Genomic DNA, 21,438 nt, shown 5'->3' with positions numbered 1-21,438 from the left:
ATGAAATCCCAGGCCAGCTGCTACAGGCTGACTCTTCTTGTGAAAAGGGTCTTGGCTTTCCTTTTCACTCCACTGGTGAGTTTGACCTCGGACCTGGATCGATTCAGGTGAGAAAAACAATGCAAAAATGTTGCACTTGGCCTTGGTTGTTTAGAGCACACCAGTGCAATGTGGAGGAGTGAACACCGACCTGTGAGTCAGGCAGGTCTGTCTCCTCTGCTATGGACCTGAGATTTGACTTGGGACATCCCTTTGCTTCCCTGCCTCAGTTTCCCCATGGGAACAGTGGTCTCCTTCTCAGCAGACTTTTCTCCCAAGCACCCCTTACTGCCCTTTGGCTAGATGTGGGTCCACACAAAGCCACCCACTGTGACCCATCCCAACCACCTCCATGTAGCTGCTCCCCTCTGTGGCTGGGACTCTCTAGTTTCATAGGGCTCTTGGAGTGCCTCAGCAGGTCTACTCAGAGGGTGCAAAACAGGCTTGTATTTTGAAACCGTCCTAGTCCTGAGGGTGAATTCAACCTTCACTCCCTCCAGTCACTCACCACTCCCTGTGTCCCCCCCGCAGGCTGTGTTAGGAACCGTGGGGCTGCCCATGGCCATGCCGTGCATGGCCTTGCAGTGGCAGGGGAAGTCATACCTCCGGTTCATGAAGGAGGTGGAGATGCTCACGCAGGGCTTCCTCAGCAGCATCCGGTTGCCTGGGAATGCAGCTGTACCTGCTGATAGATCTGCCCTTTGAAATGCCAAGCCAGTCCGGACACAGCTGGCTCTGCCTCCGTTAAACATTTGCCAAGTGTCTAAAGGGCAGATCGGAACACAGGTCCCAGCGCGTAAGTGGATGTAGGAAGCCAATGCCCTGACACTTCCCAGCACAGGGAATAAAACCTCCCACCTTTGCTCAGCCCATCACAGCCCATCATGTTACTGTCACATAGGCAAAGAGCCCACCTCTGCCTTGGGAAATCCTTGTAAAAATTCCTGGAGGCTGGGAGAGGGCTGGGTATCGCTGTGTGCTGACCCTGTTCATATGTGCCTTCTGGAGGCACTTGCCACAGCCAACACCGTGGGGCAGGAGCAGGAGCTGGATGGGCTGCAGGCATCTCCCCATGTCGCTGCTCTTGAGAAACCAGCAGTGCCTCAGCTGAGGAGGCATCCTCTGAGCAGAGGTGCCACTGAAAGTGAGCATAGTAAAAGGCCAGCCTAATTTGTTACCACTTAGCTAATTGCTGTCAGCTCCAGACTGTTTCTTAGAGGATGCCAAAGCCAATTTTGTTCAAAGTCCTTCATAAATTTCCCCAATTAAGATCATGGAGAAGACATTCCCCACTGGCACAAATTGTTACAGAAAACAACAGTGAGCTCTTATAACCACTAATAATGGACATGGCAATGGATGAAAAATCAATCATTAGAGGATTACCTAGCCCTGATGGGAAAAGGTTCTTCACCTTCCTTTCCATATCCAGTTCCACATTCTGTTGGAGCAGGATCAGGTCCTGGGCCTCCGGCCATTGGGTGCAACCTTTCAAAGTTTTGTAATGCGCAATGTAGCTGCCCAAAACCTTTTTCAAGGTGGGATTCATAGGAGGACCCACCATCCAAAACCAGCAGAGAAGATCACAAACAGACCACAGCATTGGCTTTGAGGCTGATGTTGGCTGGGTTGTTGCCTTCAGATCAGTGTATGGTTCTTGCGTGCTTGTAGCAAGAGGCATCTGTGTTGGAAAGACCTCAGACACTAGCTGTCCCAATGTCTGTTGGAATTAGTTTGCTTTTGGCCTGCAACCCTGTCGGATTTTCCACTCCTAAGGGAATGCCAGTGTGCTCTGTCATGGGGTGGAACAGCCTCTCCTTCTGGTGCACAGAGACATCACGGCAGTGCTGAGCCCTATCTCACAGGCCTCCTGAAACAGCCTCTGGCCACCATGGGAGCAGCATGGGCTTAAGGGATTTGGTAAGTGAGAGGGTACCCCACAACTATGTCATACCATTCCCCATCCCCAGGCAGGAAAGTCTTGTGATTTCAAGCTGTTTTTTCCCCTTCTGCATTGTCCTCTCAGGCTACGCAGGAAATAGAAGAGCAGCTATTTCCTTGCTTCTTTTGTTCAGCTGATCCCACAGCCCTTCCTCCCCAGTGGAAAACTTCCCGCAGTCCAGAAAGCCCCTATAAACCCAATGCCCCAAGGTTCACTGGCCAAACTTCACCTTTTCCATTTCCCAGTTAATCATTCTCCCCTGCATGCTCCACTGAAGACAACTTTGCAGAGGTCAGCTTTGGACTTACAAACTATTTGCTGACCCAAGGCAGTGGTGTTGGGAGGAGTGACAGTTCTGGGGAGGCAGGGAGTATCTGCTCTTGCCTTGCTTTTCTTTCTCACTCCATCCCTGGAGACCAGAAGGCCACATTATGATCCAGCTACCGCTGAGACAACTCCTGCCAGAGAGGGAGGTGGATCATTCTGCTGCCCTCGCCCTGCTCTGCAGCTCAGCAGCAGCCGTGGTGGTCTGGAAATGGCTGGACAAAAGGCAGATTCAGAAGAAAATGGAAGAGGCTCGGAGGACCCGGGATGAGGGTTTGAAGAAAATGGCAAAGATTGTCCAGCAGTTCAGGGACCAGGTAACCCGTCCTTCTAGGGGGTCTGAGTCCTACCGGGGTGTCTGCTGATGTTGTTCTTCAGGTCCTCCTTCCAGCTCATGCCTCCATAGCTTTTATAATGAGCAGTCCAGGGGAAATGTGCCAGCAGCCCTCAACAAGAAGAAAGGTGGCACTGAGAACTGCCAGTTGTCTTCACCTGAGTAGACCTTACACATCTGTGAGTCCCTACTGACTTACTTGCAACTTGCTGGGCTTGAGCAATTAGATGTTTGTCCCCAGACTGGGCTGATCCACGCTGTCTGTACCCATTCTGAGGGGTGAAGGGCCAGCCTGAGGCTTGAGTGCAAGGATTTTGGTACCTTCTGCCCAGGCTGGTGTTTGCTCAGCTGAGATTACCTCTTGGTCAGTGGGCAAGTCCCACAGTGCCAGGAGGAAGGCTCTGATGTGAGCCATTGCCTTGTGCCTTGCTGCAGTGGATGCATGAGGGTCTTCTGCACTTTCAGAGACAGCTGGGCTCCTGTGCTTATCATGTTCATGACATCCAGGCTCAAGATGAAACACTCAGCAGCTCTAGGTCTAACCCCCACACGCATGGTCTCTCTTTCCAGCAAGCTCTGTTGATAACATTGCCAAAACTTAAAGAGATTTATTCCCACTGAGCCAAAGGGTAACTGGAGCTGCTGTCCTGGCATCCCATTCATCTTCCCCTTGCAGGTCCCCAGTGTCCAGATGGATGCCATCCTGTCCCTGTCCCTGCTGGAACTCAGTGGGAGACTGCGGGAAGAGTCTCTGTCCCCCAAGACTGTCCTCTACACCTACTTAGAGAAGGTGAGTGCATGTCCGCAGCGTGATGGGCAATCTCCATGCCATGGTGTGTGGGCTCATAGTTGATAAGGCTTGTTGAAGTTGGTGATTATGACAAGTCTTTAATATAGCAGGTATCAGGAAAAAGATGTGAAAAGACAGAAATATCTCTGTCTCTGTGGTGGTTGACCAGCAGGGGGTTGACCCTGGTTGGACACCAGGTGCCCACGAAACCCAGACAGAGGAGAGAAAATATAATGGAAGGCTCATGAGTTGAGATAAGAACAAGGAGAGATTATTCACCAATTACTGTCACAGGCAAAACAGACTCAACTTGGGGAAATTAGTTGATTTTTATTACCAAGCAAATCAGAGTAGGGTAATGAGAAATAAAAACAAATCTTAAAACACCTTCCCCACACACCTCCTTTCTTCCCAGGCTTAACTTTATTCCTGATTTCTCTACCTCCTCCCCACCAGCAGCACGGGGGAACAGGGAATGGGGGCTGCAGTCAGTTCATCCCATGTTGTTTCTGCCACTCCTTCCTCTTCAGGGGGAGGACTCCTTGCACTTCCCCTGCTCCAGCGTGGGGTCCACGGGAGACAGTCCTCCACAAATTTCTCCAACATGAGTCCTTCTCACTGGCTGCAGTTCTTCACAAACTGTTCTGGCATGGGCCCTTCCATGGGGTGCAGTTGCTCAGGAACAGACTGCTCCAGTGTGGGTTCCCCATGGGGTTACAAGTCCTGCCAGCAAATCTGTTCCAGCGCAGGCTTCCCATGGGGTCACAGCCTCCTTCGGGCATTCACCTGCTCCGGCATGGGGTCCTCCACAGGCTGCAGGTGGATATCTGGTCCACCATGGACCTCCATGGGCTACAGGGGGACAACCTGCCTCACCATGGTCTTCACCGTGGGCTGCAGGGGAATCTTTGCTCCAGTGCCTGGAGCACCTCCTCCCCCTCCTTCTTCGCTGACCCTGGTGTCTGCAGAGCTGTTTCTCTCATATTCTCACTCCTCCTCCGGCTGCAGTTCCTGTTATGCAGCAACTTTTTCCCCCTCTTAACTATATTACCCCAGAGGTGTTACCATCGTCCCACATGGGCTCAGCCTTGGCCAGTGGCTGGTCCATCTCAGAGCCGGTTGGCACTGGCTGTATTGGACATGGGGGAAGCTTCTAACAGCTTCTCTCAGAAGCCAACCCTGCACCGCCCTCCCCAGCTACCAAAACCTTGCCATGCAAACCCAATAGAGTCTCCTGGGCTGGACCCATGACTGGAAAATTCTCTCAGATGGCTTGAGCTGGGATGCTCTGGGGAGGGGGTTACCATCAATTCCAAGCCACTAGCCCTTGGTATGAAGATCCAGGTAGTTACTTTATGCAGCTGTGTAACAATGCTGTTCTCAACTAACACCTATTCCTCTATGTGCCCAACAAAGGCCCTGGAAGTCACCCAGCAGACGAACTGCTTGCGACATTTTATCCCAGAGTGTGAGGAGCAGCTTCAGGAAATACAACAGCAGGAGGAGAAAGGTCTGCTCTATGGCATTCCCATCAGCATCAAGGATCACATCGGCTACAAGGTGCTTTCCTTTGTGCCCATGAAGTGTCCCATCATGAGCTGGGTTTGGGTGGTGAAGTTGTGGGACACAGAGATTGGGGAAGGGGCTTGATCCCTACCTTCTTACACCACAGGAAGCCTGGCTGGATCCCTGCATCTCATTGCAGCTGCAACCCTGGCAGTTAGAATGCCCCATCAGCAAAAAACCAAGGGGTGAATAGTTATACACCCAAATGATTTCTTCACTGAATCATGAAGCACAGCCTGGGCTACATAGTTGTTCGGGTGATAACTCAGACTTCAAAGCAGGGCTTTAAGCAACCTGCTCTAGTGGGAGGTGTCCCTGCCCATGGCAGGGGGGTTGGAACTTGATGATCTTTAAGGTCGCTTCCAACTCTAACCATTCTATGATTCTACTCAGAGGTTTGCACTATCAGGGGTAAGAACATGGCTCAGCTTCTAGAAAGTCATTAGCAGCAGGAACTGTTAACCTCAAATCCCTTTTGTGCTATAGCCTGGCCACTGAGCCCCTTAGCAAAGAGCCTGTGCATGAGACATACCATGGTCCCCCTCATAGACCAGCCCTGGTGAGGACTGACCACACACCCCTGAGCTGAATCTGTTAGGCAGTCTCCTCCATGTTGACTTACCAAGACAATTAAGATGGCTCTAAGCCCAAAGCAAGCCCCGAACACCAAGGCTAACGGATAAAGGATTACACTGTGTTTGCCTGGGATGTATATTCCCTCCCTGGGAAGTAGTGGCTTCACTTGGAAGCAGGACGCTGGGTTTGATCCTGAGCTGGTGCACCTATGGAGCTGCATCTGGGTCAGGGGAGAGAAATACATGGAAAAGAGCAAAGTCAGCTTCAGGAGAAGCATTAACCCTGTAAGTGCTTGGCAGCCCTCTGCCAAGGATGGAGGGAGAGGGAGACCTTGGTCCTTCATGCAAAGGCTTGCAAGCGAGTGGCTTAGTACCTCACCACCACCACCAAAGGGAACACCAGATCATCCTTCCAAAAACTGGAGGGGAACTGCACTTACCGTGTCTGTTGTAACTTCTCCTCTCTGCAGGGCCATCTGTTGACCTGTGGGCTTGTGCAGTGCCTGGGCACTGTGGCGCAGGAGGACAGCGTCCTAGTCAAAGTTTTGAAGAAACAGGGGGCCATCCCATTTGCAATGACCAATGTGCCGCAATCCCTCTTCAGGTAACATATGTCATTAGAAATCTTTCCTCTGATTGTGCCCCTGAAGCTAAAACCCAACCTGTAGATCCTGGGACAGGCTCCTTCCCGTCTCCTGAGACGTTTCCCAGGTAAGTCCCTCTTCCATCTGCTGCCAACAATCTTAGCTCAACTGAAAAAAATTTCAGATAAGATAAGGAGCAAAAAAAGCTGTGAAGACATAAGAGAAATCAAGTGCGCTTGTGCATGTGAGGGAGATCAGAGGCTCACGGGAATGAGCTGTGTCCCAAGGGATTTATGGAATGGAAGGATGGGGTTGGCTATTCCTTCTGCAAGGGAGAGCCAAAAAATCAAGGCATTAGGCTGTTCCTGATCACCCACTCACTGGTTTTCTTCTCCCCAGCTACGACTGCAGCAATCCCATCTTTGGCCAGACCTTGAACCCCTTCAACCACAAGAAGAGCCCCGGGGGCTCCTCAGGAGGGGAGGGAGCTCTGATTGCAGGGGGAGGCTCCATCCTGGGTATCGGCTCGGACATCGGTGGCAGCATCCGCCTGCCATCCAGCTTCTGCGGGCTGTGCGGGCTCAAACCCACTGCCGAAAGGCTCAGGTAGGTGCTGGGGTCTGCTCTTCCCACCCAGAAAGGAGCCTGCTAATTGTCAAACTCAGCAGAAGGGGCAAGGTACTCTTTTCCCGGGGGGCCAAGAGAGGACTGTTTCTTAAAGGCCAGCTTGCTTTGCTCAAAACTGCTCCCAAGAGGCAGCGTTTTTAGGTTTTGTGAGGAAATGGCCGTGTTCTCATTGTAGATCTGGCCTGGAGTTAAAAGTGAAAGGGGGATACAGTGGTTAAATAATGCCCAAATTGAACATTGAACAATTAAACCAAAATTAAGATTTGTTGGGGTTTAGGATTTTTCTGTTTCATGTGACTCAAATCAAATACTTCTAATAATTTCCTTCTGGTTTGGGTCCCGAACAGAAGACCTCACTATGCTATTCAAACATGTTGGGAATGTCTCACCGTTACTGAAATGACAATATACTTCTTTTTCTTTTCCCACAGCCTGTCTGGAGCAAGTGACCCACTCAATGGGATCCTGGCAGGTACATGAATTTTTAATTGCTTTTCCCTATATGCTGTGAAGAGTCCTCTAGGCCTGAGAAAAGCCTGAGACAACCAAGATCTGTCTGGAGTCCATCTGAAACATCCCACCTCATTGCCTGATCAACCCTTGCAGACAACGTAGCTGTGCAGAGCGATGGACTAGTGTTTGTCACACCCATTTGCTTAATGTGGGCATGTGCTCTCGTCCCTCTCCAGTTCCTTGTGCGCTGGGGCCGATGGCGAGGGACGTGGACAGCCTGGCCCTCTGCATGAAGGCGCTGCTCTGCCAGGAGATGTTCCGGCTGGATCCCACTGTGCCCCCCATCCCCTTCAATGAGGAGGTGAGTCCTTAAGTCAGCAACCCCTGGTTCTTTTGAGGATGCTGCATGCTCAATGTATGCATTCTTTAAGGGTCCAGTTATCTTTACAGTACTGGTTTTGCAGTAGCTTGTTAGCTCTCTCAGAGGGCATAATTCATAATTATTAGAAAAAAATAGGTAGTATTAATAAGTAACTAATAAGTAGTTATCCTTTCTGGCATCTCAGTTGGCGTGTAACTTATCAGATGGAGAGACCTCAGAAAAGACTGGGGAGGAAGGCAACACCAGGAGCAAAAAGCTGGGGATTTTTAGGGGAAGATGAGATAAAAATCAGAAACTCCCACAGCAAATCTCTTGGCTGAGGACATTTCCTTTCCCTCTGCAGCAGATGAACTTCAGGAGGTTTTTCCTTGGTAGCATTGGTTGAACCTGCTGGTCTTGAGTGGCTGTGCTCTGTCTGAAGGGAGGGATGAAGGGGAGGCTGGAGAAAAAGGCAGGGGTGGACATTTGGAAAGGGTAACCTATGGAAACCATAAGAAAATTAGTTACTCCCTAACATCTGGAGCTTTTGTCCCCTTCTGCAGTAGGCTTCATCACGGGGGCGGTCCTACCCCCAGCAGGGTTGGAAATGCCTGACCGGTGGCTCTTTGCCTCAGGTGTACTCCAGCTCTGCTCCTCTGCGGGTCGGGTACTACGACACGGACGGCTACTTCCCCCTGCCCCCTTGCATGCGACGAGCGCTGCAGGAAACCAGGGGGGCTCTGCAGACAGCCGGCCACCAGGTGAGCACAACCACCCCACGCTCTTTCTTCCCGAAGTGTCCCCAGCTTGGCTCCTCGCTGCCGAAATCACCTTCCAGAAACCACACTGTAGCCCCCAAGACCCACCACAGGTATGAGGTTAAGTTACTACAGCCACGTAACACAACACAGACACACACCTACCCGGGGCAGCAGTGCCTCTCGTGGGGAAACAGCACTAGCAATTAGCAAAATTGTATCTGCCGGAGGTGTAATGAATCCATCTCTGCTCTCCTGGTGGCTGTGGTCCGCACCAGACAGCAGGATCCATAAAGTGATGTAATTGACCCTGGGAGTTCGCTCCTAGCATTTTCTAGGTCTGTCCTACCCCAGCAGGGCTCTGAGAGGTGTTTTTCTCCCTCCTCCATGGAGACCTCTCTCCTTCCTGGGCCACTGAGGGAAAAGGGCCATGGGGCACAGGATGAGAAATACCTTTCCCTCCATCTAGACCTGCCTGTGGAAACATGCAAGTGAGTCCATGTCTGAGAGATGTAATTCTGCTGGGACAGGCAGGAAAATGGTGCAGGTTCTGGCTCAGTGACTGCCTGGAGCAGGATGGAGGAGGAAACAGCTCTGGAGAGATCTCAGAGCTGAGCCAAACAACTATTAGGGAGGAATAACCATACGGGGAGATGCCTGGGCTGGTAAAGGGTTGAACTGGGCCCTCTGTCAGTGTGTGGAGCCCAGGGAGGTGCTGCTCTGCCTTTGAAATATATCCACAGTTGGAAACTATTCACATCCCCAGGCTGCCACATAATCTTGTGTTTTGGTGCAGTTGGTGCCCTTTTCTCCACCTCGGATCCACTATGTCATGACTGAACTGTTTCTGAAGACTTTTTTTGCTGATGGAGGCCGTGCTTGGTTGGATGTGTTGTAAGTAGGCTGCAGTGCTGTAAAACACCTCCATCCCCACGGCCCTGAGCACAGCGCACAGGCAAAATGAGCCCGTCTCTCCCACCCCAAATGGGAGATACTCAGGTTTCTGAGGGCAAACAGCTTCTCTGGCCTGATCCCCTTCTCTTGTCATCTCTCAGCACAGGAGGTATTGTAGATCCAAGCTTGAAATCACAGGTGAATGACTGCAAGATCCCAAGGCTGGGGAAGAAGCTGCTGGCTCTGATTCTGAAACCTCTGGTGAGTCCTTGGCCTCAGGCTCAAAGCAGAGTGGAGTCAGCAAGCCCTTGAGATGCTTGAAAGCGTGATGGTACTGAGAGACACCTTTAACTGGAAACACTGGGATTTCAGGTCAAGGCACATGCTATCACTTTGGAAGGTCTTTTATAGACCCCTGCTGGGATTTATCCAGCACAAAGGGAAATGAGAGAAGGACCAGCCAAGAGTTATAAAAGATTAATGCAGAGCCCACAGCAAGTGGCTCTTTAAATGCTAGACCTAGCAGTGCCCAGTTTCCTACAGATTCATGTGTTGGGATTACTGCAGCAGAGGGACTGGAGGTTGAAGGTCTATCCCTGTGTTGGACGCCTCCCAAAGATCACCCCTTTATGGGGATTCCTGGTGACTAATAAGGGCTGGCCCTCACTGTAGCCGTTTCACCAGTGGAGCATCCTTTCATAGGGCTTCTCTCCTCCATCCTCCATTTTCCCTGCCTCTTTCTCCAGTTGGGGTGTTCTCAGCTGACAAGGTCAAAAAGGTAGCAGTGAGCGGGGGGCAATCAAAGTGCTTGCAGAGTTCTTGTTTCTGTGAGATACCAAGCTAAAAAAAAATGTTTGATTTATCAAAAATATAATGAAAGATTAAGGTCAGTGCATTCCTTTGTGAGCAGTAAATATGTGGCTGAAATAAATCATAGAAATTGGGAATCAAGAAATAAATCGGGAATCAACAACCAGAAGCTGGAAGCCAAGTACATTCAGAACCATGAGGAGCATCACCACCATTCACCCTCAGTGCAGCATCTCCAGGAACGGAGACAGGACAGAACTGGGGGGGGGGTTCCTGGGATGGCACAAGTTGCTGCACCCCCATGTCATGTCCCTCACAGGAACCTCTTGCCTTTCCAGTTTCCCCGCCTGGCTGACTATCTGAGTGCCTTGGCCGGAATGAGGTATGGTGGTATTGTCCCCAGGGATGTCTATAAAAACGAACGGTACCTTCTCTAAGTGTCCAGGGTGTGGTGAGGGAGAAGGGATTCACGACAGGCTCTGACCTGCTGTCTGCAGGGGCTGTCCCTCCATCCTGGGCATGGCTTCAGCTTTTAGGAATACATCTCCCCAGTGCTGCAGTGCCCCTAGTGTTATCCTGGAAGGACTGAGGGACTTGGATGGATAAAGTCATACAGGAAACCTGTGGCAGAGATAAGTACTAAATCCAGACTCACAAGAGAAACCTTCTCTCTACCGCTTCCAGACGTTTGTTGCTTAATTGCTTGGCCAAACGCCAAAGGAAGCTTTAGAGAAATTGGGAAAGATGTATTGTTCTAAATAATTACTAAAATCATCGGGGCTTATCATCCTGGAGGATTATTTAAGCAATTCCTCTTCCTCTTGAAGCTTAGAAATGTTGCCATGATTTCCACTTGCAGGTCAGTGAAGGAGATGTGGAATCATCATCATGAAATACAGGTATGTTTTGAGGACTTTTCTCTCCGGCATCGTGTTACAAGTTGAGGTTTTATGGCAAGTGCCAGGTTGGAGGGTCATCCAACCTTTTCTTTTCAGTTAGGAAAGGGATCATGCAGGGGGGTGCTGGGAAGAAGAGAAGGCGGAGGAAAAAGCACCGAAGAGAGCAAAGAATGGGGCAGAGGGACTTTTGGGTCAACCCAGCCAGTTGGGTTGCCCACAGTGCTCATGCCCAAATGCCCCTACTTGACGGTCCCAGCATAATGAAGGCTGTCCTGGGGTAGGCACAGCTAAAGAGGGACCTTTCCAATTCCCAGCCACAGTCTGGCCATGTGCTGTGGAGGCAAACACTTACACACCCCCTTGCCTCTTCCCGCAAGCACAGCCACCTGCTGCTGCCTCCTTGGCCATGCCAGAGCCTGGTGCATACCCTGGAGAAGTGATGATGCTCCAGGCATGGACATGTCCTCCATGTCATCTCCCCTCTCCTCCCCAAGGCATATCGCACCGAGTTCATCGCCCGGTGGAGGGAACTCCAGCTGGATGTTGTGCTGTGCCCGGTCCTGGGGCCTGCCTTCACCACGGGATACCCTGGGAAGCTCCTCAGTAAGTGAGTTTGGAACCTTCTTGGGAGGGCAGAGGACCACAGTGGCTGAGACTGGACAGAAATGTCTGCTACCACGGAGCTTCACCACCCACCAAAGTATTTTATGAGCATTAGGAAGGAAAAATAACTACCATAAAGCTATCTGAGGAGATGGAGACAGACACATGGATGAAGTGATCTGATGTCAGTTGTTTCTTGCAGTAGAACTTGGACCTGTAGGTGACCAACCCTGCGCAATCTCTCCTCCCAGCAGCAGCTGTTTCTCAGGGGCTTCAGTGGATACGTAACTTGTAAGTTTGCAGGAGGGTGTCACTACCTGCATTCTCTCTTCTGCTTCTCTCAGCTGCCATCTCCTCCACGATGCTCTACAATGTCTTGAACTTCCCTGCTGGTGTTGTACCTGTCAGTACAGTGACAGAGGCCGATGAGGAAGAGCTAAAGCTTTACCAAGGATACTGTGATGACCGCTGGGACCGGACGCTGAAACAGGTACGTGACATGGAAAGTGGTGGAGCTGAGACTGCTGATGGGTGTTCAAGTAATAGTTTCACTGAAACGAAATAGTTTCACTAAATGTCTCCATCAATATGGGCACACTGCAAAGAAAATAATCTCTTCTTTATATACCCTTTGCAAATCTTTTTCTCCCAAGCCCCCAAACCGTAAGTGACTAAGCTTTGGGGTTGCGGGGTAGCACCCCCAGGATGGATTATAGGCTGAAACCAGAAAGAAGCCATGCAGCAAGGCTTCTTTCGAGTAGGTCCTTGTGACAGCCGCAGCCCACAGTATTGCACTGCACTTCCCTCCTGCTCCGTGATGCCTTCACCAGGCCCAGGCTGTCAGTGGAGCACAGATCAGGAGTGAGGATGCTGAAGGAAAAGGGATTTGACTGCAAGACAGAAATGGCCAGGGAGTGTGCGGGGAGATGTCGTAAACACGCTGCCCAAGATTTAGCAACCATTTCTTCAAGGAAGGCTTCAAGAGCCTCTGCCCCAGCGCACTAACACTGCTGGAGTGGCAGGGCTCAGTCTCCAACCTCCCCAACTCTCCGGGATGAGCCACGTGCCTAAACCAAGTTGCCAAAAGCCACTGGAGGTCCAACCTGCCCCTGTAAGCCCTTACCACTTGTGCCCCCGCTGCAGGCTGTGGCAGGAGCCGTGGGGCTGCCCGTGGCCGTGCAGTGCGTGGCCTTGCCGTGGAGGGAGGAGCTGTGTCTCCGACTGATGAAGGAGGTGGAGACCCTCAGCCGCAAGAAGAAAGCGGCATAGCCTCCATGGTCCCACGCCTGCAGGGCCAGAGGTGGAAGGGACGGCGCTGCACGACTTCTCCTTTACAATTGGAATCACAAAGACTACAGCGAGGAGGGAAGGAGGAAGGAAAAGCCATTTCCTGACCCCCCCTCCTTGCCAATAAGCACGGATCCTGTAAGGAACCAGGATGCCATGCAGAGGGCAGGACTGGCTTAAGCTGGGTTCTAACGACGATAAATCTATGAACTGCACCTTCCTAGAGGGATGGACATGGATGGGGTTCACCCTCATTTTCATCTGTGCTGCTTCTCCTGAGAGACAAGGATTACAAAAGCTCAGCAGTATTTTCTTGCTGGCACTGGAGTAACTTCATATGGATGTAACTATGGGCTGCCCTGTAAGGAATACAGCCACGTCTACCCTCCCCATCACTGTATTTTGCTCACAAAAATAAAAATGTAGCTATTAAGCAACTCTCATCATAAACTCTGGTAATCCTTCACTGATGGCTAGGATTGTATGAATGCAGAGTTCTTACTTAAAATCATGCAAACATCTTCCCCCTGGACAATAAATGGCATCTAGCATGAGAGCATTCACACCTTCACTCTCAACCACAGCTTTCCTGTCCGTGAGGGACAGCAACAGCCACTGGCATTTCCACAGCACCAAGCTTTTTTCATCACCAGATCTCGAGTATCCCAAGCACGTTTCCAACCTCACAGCAGGGGCCGTTCTTAAGAACCTCTTATTTCGGGACCTTGGGCCGCTTTTCCTGAAGGTAGGAGATAAGCAGAGACAGATGCAAGTCAATTACCCAGAAAGTGAGATCTGGAACAGAAAGGCTGAGATCCCCAGATGGTGTTTATTAACCCAAACCTGCTCATGTACGATCAAAGCAGTCGGACAGGAGGGAGAGAGCAGCATCCACACAGGGCCATTTACCCCATCCCAAGAGAGATGGATAAATCACTCCCTCTGGTAAGATCTCTTCCTCTTTCCTAGAGGTCTTTAACCTCTGTCTCAAACAGACAAATATGCAGGAGCTTCCACAGCAAATCTTTCTCATTTATTCTCTATCTCTGCAGTAAAAAAGCAACTTCCTTTGGGTCATTTTAAAAAGAAAAATAAATATAAAGTGGTTTTGCTTTCCCTGGAAATTTGGGGTATTTCCTGGTAGCCTACAGGTATAGTCTGTCTCCCCTTCTACATCCGACGCAATTTGCAGAAGTACATAGGTCCAAAGTTGGCTGTGAGGTGAGGCAGAACAAGCTCCCCCAGCCGGCAATCCGAGAAGAAGGAAAATGTGTCCTGGAAGAGCGTCCTGAAGTGGCTCAAGTCCTCAACGTGGATCCTGATGTCATACTGGGCTTCTGCGACTTCTACCGCTCTCTCAATCACGTACTCATTCTGCAGCGGGGAGATGGAGCACGTAGAATACACCACCTCCCCTCCCGGCTTGGTGGCGAGGATCCCAGCCCTGCAGGCAAGATGAACACACACACCGTCACGGGCAGAAGAGGACTGGGTGGGACACCAGCATTCCCACCCACCGAAACTGGGAAGCCAGAACGTAACTCACAGGAGGCGAGAGACAAACCTCCTTGAAGTCCACAGGCTCAGCAGCCTCACTGTGTCACTGCAACTTGAGGAACGTTTTAGACCAGGGAAATATGGGTCAAATAGATGCCTGGATTGATAAGTAGTTCACGTGGGAGAGACACTACTGGAGAGCAGCTGGAAGGAGTAATCCTGCGCTCATCTCCACGGGAATGGGACAAGAGTTCGTACAGGGGAAGAGGCTCTCGCAGCTCAAGCCCTGCCACAGGTCTCTCTAAGCTGTTCCCTTATTGCCCCAGCTCACAGTCACAGGCGACAGGACAAGAGGAAATGGCCTCAAGTTGCACCAGGGGAGGTTCAGATTGGATATTAGGAAAAATTTTTACACTGAAAGGGTTATTAAGCACTGGAGCGGGCTGCCCAGGGAAGTGGTTGAGGCACCATCCCTGGAGGTATTTAAAAGACGGGCTGACATAGTGCTTAGTGAGATGGTTTAGTGATGTCTTTTTTTTTTTTATCAGTTAGGTTGATGGTTGGATTACATGATCTTAAAGGTCCCTTCCAACCTAGACGATTTTATGATTCTATGTCCTCCCATGATGTGGACACTCGGGAATCTCCCCAGGCTGACTGCCAGGACCCAGGAGATCATCACACTATGTGATCTTCACAACGCTAGACCCATCCTGTTCCTCAGGGAACACTCCCTACCTCCTATGGCTACTGCTGGAGACAGGAAGGACATTTAATCTGCCCAAAAACTTTTGCACCTTCTTATTATGATTTGATGTGTTCGACTACTGCCATTGCAGAAAACTACCCATGGTTGCCACATGTCCCAGCTGGGGACACAAAGTAAGCAGAGGTTTCAGTGCTGGCCATGGAGAGCTGCAACCGTAACACAAAACAGCACCAAAATAGCATCAAGCTCACTCACATCAGCAGCTGCAGCTGCAGCATGGGCAACATCTGACGCTCCTTGGTTCTCCTCTTGTGGAAGATGTTGTTGTCCTGCTCCATGACAGAGTGCCTGTCTGTCGTACAGGGCACATCCACCAGGACCTGCAGCAGCAGAGGTCTTACATCAACCCTGGGCTCAGGCCAAGTTCAGAGAGCCTCCTGGCGCAACCTGCCCCTTGCCCAACTCCTCCGCCCTCCCCACACACCCAGCAGCTCCCGGTGCCCTCCCTAGGTGATGGTGATGGAGCACAGGTGTGCACCCACCAAACCCCAACTCGTCTGGCTGCTTTTGCATTTCGGGAATGTGTAAACAAGACACAGAAACGGCGGATAACATCACACTCTCACACGTGTCCTCGTTTAACGTTTCTACACCGTGTGCTTCCCTGGCAGGCCTTACTGCAGCACCTGTGGCTGCAACCATGCACGGCCAGAGCTCCTACAGTGACACCACCTGGGGTAACAGACCCAGCTCCCAACGGCTGGGTGGCTGAGAAACAAGAATTATCTAACCCTTACATTTTCCAGGTGATGGATTAGAGCAGGATTTTAAAGGGGTATTACACAGGTAAATACAGGTACGACTGCGGATGCCCATATGCACCAGATCCTGCAGGAGGAAATATTGCTCCATATGTGGAAAACTACACAATTATACTGCAGGATAAGCTGCTGTCCTCCTCTGAAACAGGAGGAAACTAAACTAGACGGGTTTATCTGCACCGGTTCCCCATCACCTACCTTATGGAAAGTGCCACCTTCCAGCTGCCCCCAGTCCCGTCCATCGCAGGACGTGACACTCACGGTTTCCCTGACTTCTCCGGGAATGTAGCTATGGAGAATCTGGTACAGCCTCTTTGTCCGGGAGATGGAGATGTCGTTGGCTGCCAGATGCCCTGAGAGGATAAAAAAGGCACACGGGGAATGTTACTCTAGCAAAACCACACCTGATTCCCAACTCTTACAACCAGAGACAATTAACGGTCAGACATTAATGGGCCAGTTAACGTCTAAAACACACTCCCAGCCCTGCTTTACGCACGGGGACAAGGAACACTCACCGTCACTTACCACAAAGCCCAGTCTGCAGCAGAGCCAGAGTCTTGCCACCCGGAGCCGCACAGAGGTCGAGAACAAAGTCATCCGGCTGCACGTTGAGCGCCAGGACAGGCAGGAGAGATGCTGCATCCATGAGATAATAGTCAAGGAGACCCAGGGTGTCCGGCCTGGAAACCACCAGTTTGAGTAAAAAAAAGCAAACGTGCAAGGGGAAAAGGGAAGAGCAAGTTGGAGGTGAGGATGGGGACGTGCAGAAGCAGCAGGTGCTGACCCACGTGCAGCCCCTGAGGTTGGCAGTGACAGCGGGTGGTCCTGTCCCAGGGATGTCTCACCGTGCAGGGCGAAAGCGCGTGATGTCGCCCCTGGGGAAGGTGTAGCACTTGATGTTGGAGGTGATGGAGGCAAGAAGCGGCGGTGACATCTCTGCCTGCGTCACCGTCCTGCCCTCGCCAGGCCCCTCCTGGGACACGCTTTCCTCTCTCCCCGCTTCCTCCGCAGCTGCGCCCCGCTGCCATGGCTGCGCCTTTTTGGGGCCTTCGGAAACAAAATCGGTGGCGTTGAGCAGCTCCAGCTCCTGGGCGACGTGGTGGACAGCAGAGAAGCTGTTGAGGAGGGCACCATACTTCTGCTCGCAGAGGAGGCCAGCGCGGACCGAGGGCCACTGGTCCTTCAGCTGCAGGCTGTAGTTCACGTCGAAGTGGTGCAGGGCCAGCCGCGTGGGTGGGATGCGGGGGGCCGTGGCAGCCTTTTTGGGGGAAAAAACACCGGAGATGTTAAAAGACAAAATACCTCAACATTCCAGTACCCCCTTCCCCAGCCTCAAGGGTTTGGTTTTTTTTGGGAGAATCCAGCGCCAGGTTCTGCACTGCCTAAAGCCCCCGGGGTTCTTCTGCAGCCCCAGAAAGTGACTGTGCCCCCAACACCTGTGGGATGGTGGTCTCCGGGGGGAGCGTTCAGGACAGGGAATGGCCGAATGGGGCTGGGGGCACGGGGTGGGCATGGGAGGAGGGGAACAGCTGCGTATGGAGTGGTGTAACAGGGGTGCAATGGGTGTGGGGGTGCAACGAGAGGTGCAAGGGAGTGAAATGAGGAGATTAGAGGGGTGGAATGGCAAGGTAAACTGGGATAAAAAGGGAAGGGAGAGGGGGTGCAACGAGGGGTGGAATGGGGACAAGAGGAGGCATAAAGAAGGTGGGATGGGGGAGAGAGGACATAGGAAGGGGGGTGCAATGAAAGCGTAAGGGGGAAAGAGGCGACAGAGGGAGAGATCACAGCGGGGGAAGGACCGAAATAAGGTAGGAGGGGATGAGAGGGGAGAAAGGGGGTGTAACGGGGGGAAAAGGGGTGCAGGATGGGCGGGCAGGGCAGCCCCCGCGACGAGGACCCGCTCACCCATTTCTCCTTGTACCGGTACCGGCGCGGTCCCGGTCCCAGCCCCGGTGGCGGCGGCCGCCCCCGCCGCAGCAGCAGCATCCCCACCGCCGCCATCGCCGTCGCCATCGCCTTCCGGGGCGGGACCGGGTCTGGGACCGGCACCGCCCCCGAGGGGATGAGGAGGAACCGGGTGTAGGCACCGGCTGCTGGAAAGGACCCGGCGACAAAAGGGGCCCTGCGGCGGCCGAACGGCTCGCAGCCCGGCCACCTTCCCAGCCCGGAGCCTTCTTTACAGACCCTGCGCTACAAAAAAAACCACCCCAAAACTCCGAATATTAACAGGCTACGTAAGCTACATTTACCCTAATAAACCTCCATTTCAATCCACTAAGGATTCGGCTCGAAATCCACCAGCAAAAGGATGAGAGACAGCTGTATTGATAAAGAACAGCCAAATTAAAAAGGTGGAGCTTTTTCACCTTGAAGAATTGCCCTGTAAAACATCCCTTTTCCTGCTGTTAAACATCCTACTGGGAAGGAAAACAGGCAGAGGATGAACTCGACCGGTCCACAGGTCAGCAGAAGGGGCTGGTGACTCGCACGGAAAGGTTTCAGTTCCCCCAGGTGGCCCTTCAGACTCTGCTCAGGGTTTGAGGTGGCACCACCACTGTGCCCATGTGGTCAGTCGCTTTGGGCAAGAACCCAAAGCCAACTGCAGCCAGGAAGCTCTTCCAGCCGCAGGTGACAGTAGGTGAGAGTGAGGGACAGCTGACAGTTTGCCCCCCAAATTTCCTGTGTGAACAATATTGGTCTTACGGGGCTTGGAAATAACCTTTGTGGCTCCAGCAGACTAATTCCTCCCTGTGGGATTGTGCTCCGGCTACACAAAAAGGGACGTTCCCACAAGTGAGGAAAAGCCTCCCCCCACAAGCTGGGCTCTGACCCCCACTAATTTCATCTTAACCCAGTACAAGAACCAGGGAACAAATGGAGGGTATTTCCATGGGAACTCTGAATGTTTAATATGGAAAATTACAGAACATCAACATGGTTTCTGTGGCACTGCGCATCTTCTGCGGGAAGAGACGCAGTGACACGCTGAGGCTCGGTCGCTGCCAGGAAGCCGTTTCGTTTGCACTTGTCACGGAGAATGAACAGGCGGGAAACAGGACTATGGATCAAGGAACCGCCGCCACCGGCTGTGGAAGCAGATGGACAACCACGCCCGCCTTCACTTCAGGCTCTTAAAGAGTTTGTGAGCAACCTGGAAAGAGACAAAGCACTCCGTAACTCCTAGGTGAGGGTGGTGTTACCACCCGCCTCTTGGTTTTCTGGGCGGCTAACACACACGGCCCCACAGCCCTCCCCTCTTCTCATTGTTTGGCAACAAGCTGACATTTCTTACAAAGTTTCACCTCAGATTAGAAAGGTTTAACTTTAAAATGGCAAATACAACACTGAAAAGGCAAAGTGCCGTTTGCATGGCAGAAACAACGTGTTTGACTCATTTAATTGTTTAATAACCTACTGAATCCCATCTGGAGCTGTTGTAAGAAGGAGGAACCAAACATTTAACAAGAAAAAGCATGCAGGCTCAATGTTCTTCAGAGCCCACTGTGACTGAACAGCTACCACATCTCACACTTGAACTGTCTGTGCTCTCAGAAGCACAGCTAAAGGTAGCTCTGCTCCCAGCACCAGCAGGGACGTTGCATCCATGGGTGTTGCACTTACACAGTGGTCCCTGGCATGCAGGAAGTCAAAAAGCTCCTCTGTGCACTGCTCTTCTGTCTGGGACCTGGAGGACACCCGGGCATCACACAGCTCCAGCCGCTCCCGCGCCTTCACACATTTCTCCGACTGTTCACAGTGCTCACGGATGGTGGTTAAAGGATCCTGCAGAGATGGGACTACTGTAAGAATAGGGATACCCCGAAATGCCTCTATGCCCCGCGGCCTGCGCTTTAAGAGAGCCATATATCCCGTATGTCTTCCCCTGGGAGCAACGAGTCGCTGCAGAGGCCATGGGCCTCCCCCGCCGCCGCCGAGGCCTGCCAGCTCCCCAGGCAGGGGAGGCCCAGGCCCCCTCGTCCCAGCTCCGCCTCTTACCACCAGCTCTTCCTCCTCCTCCTCCTGGGGAAAAGAAAAGAAAGCACGGCCGTTACCAACCGATCGACGGTCCAACCGCCCGTCCGCCCGCCCGCCCGCAGGGCTCCGTCCCCTCCTGGCTCACCTCAGGCTCGCCGGCGTGAACGACGCTGTCCCGCAGCCCCATAGCTCCGCTCCCGCCCCACAGAAGGACTCGCCAGGGTCACCCGCCGGAAGTGTCGTTGCCCGCCCCGGAAGCGGAAGCACGCCCGCTGCAGCGCTGGCACCGCCCTCCCTTACCCCCCCCCGCGGGCGGTGCTTCACGCCTGGGCTCTTCCCTTCCAAACATGGCAACCGGCGCCAGCAGTCGCCTCAAGATGGAAAAACTGCGCTGTTCCTGGTCTTCTTTTTGCTCTTCTTCTTGGGGATCACAATCTTGCAGCCGGCTTGGCTTGGCTGCCGCTGCCGGCCGAGCTCGACGCGACCTCCCCAACATGGCCGCCCGCTCCCTCCTCCTCCCAATATGGCGGTGGCGGCGCGCGGGCGGGAGAGGGGGCTGTCCCTCCCCAAGATGGCGGCGGCGGCGGCGGCGGCGCGGCGACGCTGAGCGGGAGCGATGGCGGCGGAGGGTCCGGGCAGCCTGTTGGCGCTGAGCGCGGCGGCGGTGAGCCGCAGCATGGGGGCCCTGGAGCGGGACGTCTGGGGTAAGGCTGGGGCGGCGCGGGGGGTGGCGGGGCGGTGGGGCCCGGGGCCTGCCCGCACCCTGCCGCCGTCTCCCTCTGGCTCTCCGCAGCGCTGCCCGGGCACCTCCTGCGGGGGCTCCTGCCGCTTCTCAGCGTCTTCCGACTCGAGCGGGCCGAGGGCGCCGCGCGGAGAGCAGGTGACACTGGCGGGGACGGCGACAAAGCCTCGGGAGGGGGGTGGGAGGAAGGAGCCCCCCAAAACTGACGGGGGTGGACAAACACCCACCCCACACACACACACACACTGTGAGGGGGCGTGCCCCCGACCTGGAGAGGTGACCCCACACCAGAGGGACCCCCAGCTGGAGAGAGGAACCCACACGGGAGGGACAACGCCCTCCAGGCTGGAAATGGGAGGGGATGAACCCCTCTTCTAAGGAAGTGACACCGCCCAGGGTGCAGTCACTGGCATCAGATGTGGCCTGGCCACCCCCCAACATCCAAACCCTCCAGCCCCATCCCGTACCCAGGTAGGGTTCACACAGTGACATGGGCCCTGCTGTGACTCTGCGCCTTTCGAGGACCAACAAAACCTGCCATTTTTTCTCTCACATCCTTTAAAAGGTGGTGGTTCCCCCCCTTTGCCACAAAGCACCCTCCTTTTGCTGCAGGGGTCTGGGTCTGTGCCCCCCACCAGGGGCTGCCCCTCATCTGCCCAGCACCCCTGCGAGCTCCAGGATGGGGAGAAGGGGGGAAGGTGCCTGGCTGATGATTTTTCTTTCCCAGGCCTCTCGACACAGCCCATCTGGCGCAAGCTGTGGGACGACGTGATGAAAACCAGGCCACCCAACTCGGAGGTGAGGAACTGCTGCTGGCGGGAGAGGGGGAACAGGTTTCTTCCACG

At 53.1% G+C, this 21,438-nt stretch overlaps 4 protein-coding genes across 6 annotated transcripts in view; 2 read left to right on the top strand and 2 right to left on the bottom strand.

Annotated features, from left to right (window-relative positions):
- Positions 1–2,412: 2,412 nt before the first annotated feature.
- On the top strand, positions 2,413–13,256 carry LOC141467264 (vitamin D3 hydroxylase-associated protein-like). Its single transcript, XM_074151729.1, has 15 exons — positions 2,413–2,622; positions 3,316–3,429; positions 4,846–4,989; positions 6,041–6,174; positions 6,554–6,760; positions 7,213–7,253; positions 7,471–7,595; positions 8,231–8,356; positions 9,150–9,247; positions 9,409–9,508; positions 10,396–10,439; positions 10,917–10,956; positions 11,451–11,559; positions 11,904–12,049; positions 12,703–13,256. Exons 1-15 carry the CDS (start codon positions 2,413–2,415, stop codon positions 12,826–12,828), a joined length of 1,764 nt encoding a protein of 587 aa, XP_074007830.1. The 3' UTR covers positions 12,829–13,256.
- A 401-nt stretch (positions 13,257–13,657) lies between these two features.
- On the bottom strand, positions 13,658–17,891 carry NSUN4 (NOP2/Sun RNA methyltransferase 4). Of its 3 annotated transcripts, XM_074151996.1 has the most exons (7): positions 17,782–17,890; positions 16,859–17,134; positions 16,722–16,810; positions 16,402–16,556; positions 16,072–16,226; positions 15,308–15,432; positions 13,658–14,290 (listed from the first exon to the last, which is right to left on the bottom strand). In XM_074151996.1, the coding sequence occupies exons 1-7, from the start codon at positions 17,887–17,889 to the stop codon at positions 14,017–14,019; spliced, it is 1,182 nt and encodes a 393-aa protein (XP_074008097.1). In that variant the 5' UTR covers position 17,890; the 3' UTR covers positions 13,658–14,016. The 3 variants fall into 3 exon arrangements, with proteins under 3 accessions (XP_074008097.1, XP_074008096.1, XP_074008098.1); XM_074151995.1 differs by having other exon boundaries at positions 16,722–17,134; positions 17,782–17,891; XM_074151997.1 differs by lacking the exon at positions 15,308–15,432 and having other exon boundaries at positions 14,017–14,180; positions 16,086–16,226.
- An 862-nt stretch (positions 17,892–18,753) lies between these two features.
- Positions 18,754–20,095, bottom strand: UQCRH (ubiquinol-cytochrome c reductase hinge protein). The gene is made up of 4 exons (XM_074152256.1): positions 19,997–20,095; positions 19,873–19,896; positions 19,498–19,659; positions 18,754–19,027 (listed from the first exon to the last, which is right to left on the bottom strand). Exons 1-4 carry the CDS (start codon positions 20,036–20,038, stop codon positions 18,995–18,997), a joined length of 261 nt encoding a protein of 86 aa, XP_074008357.1. The 5' UTR covers positions 20,039–20,095; the 3' UTR covers positions 18,754–18,994.
- Positions 20,096–20,409: 314 nt separating this feature from the next.
- The window catches only part of LRRC41 (leucine rich repeat containing 41), an 8,886-nt gene continuing 7,857 nt past the window's right edge, over positions 20,410–21,438 (top strand). Inside the window, exons 1-3 of the mRNA XM_074151376.1 lie at positions 20,410–20,555; positions 20,645–20,731; positions 21,321–21,391. Coding sequence (XP_074007477.1) covers positions 20,468–20,555; positions 20,645–20,731; positions 21,321–21,391 — 246 coding nt within the window. The 5' untranslated portion in view covers positions 20,410–20,467. The remainder of the gene's footprint in view (positions 20,556–20,644; positions 20,732–21,320; positions 21,392–21,438) is intronic.

Source organism: Numenius arquata, chromosome 8, assembly GCF_964106895.1.
Source record: "Numenius arquata chromosome 8, bNumArq3.hap1.1, whole genome shotgun sequence".
NCBI lineage: Eukaryota > Metazoa > Chordata > Aves > Charadriiformes > Scolopacidae > Numenius > Numenius arquata.
The sequence above is the reverse complement of the archived record's forward strand: the minus strand, read 5'-3'. Positions and strand labels throughout refer to the sequence as shown.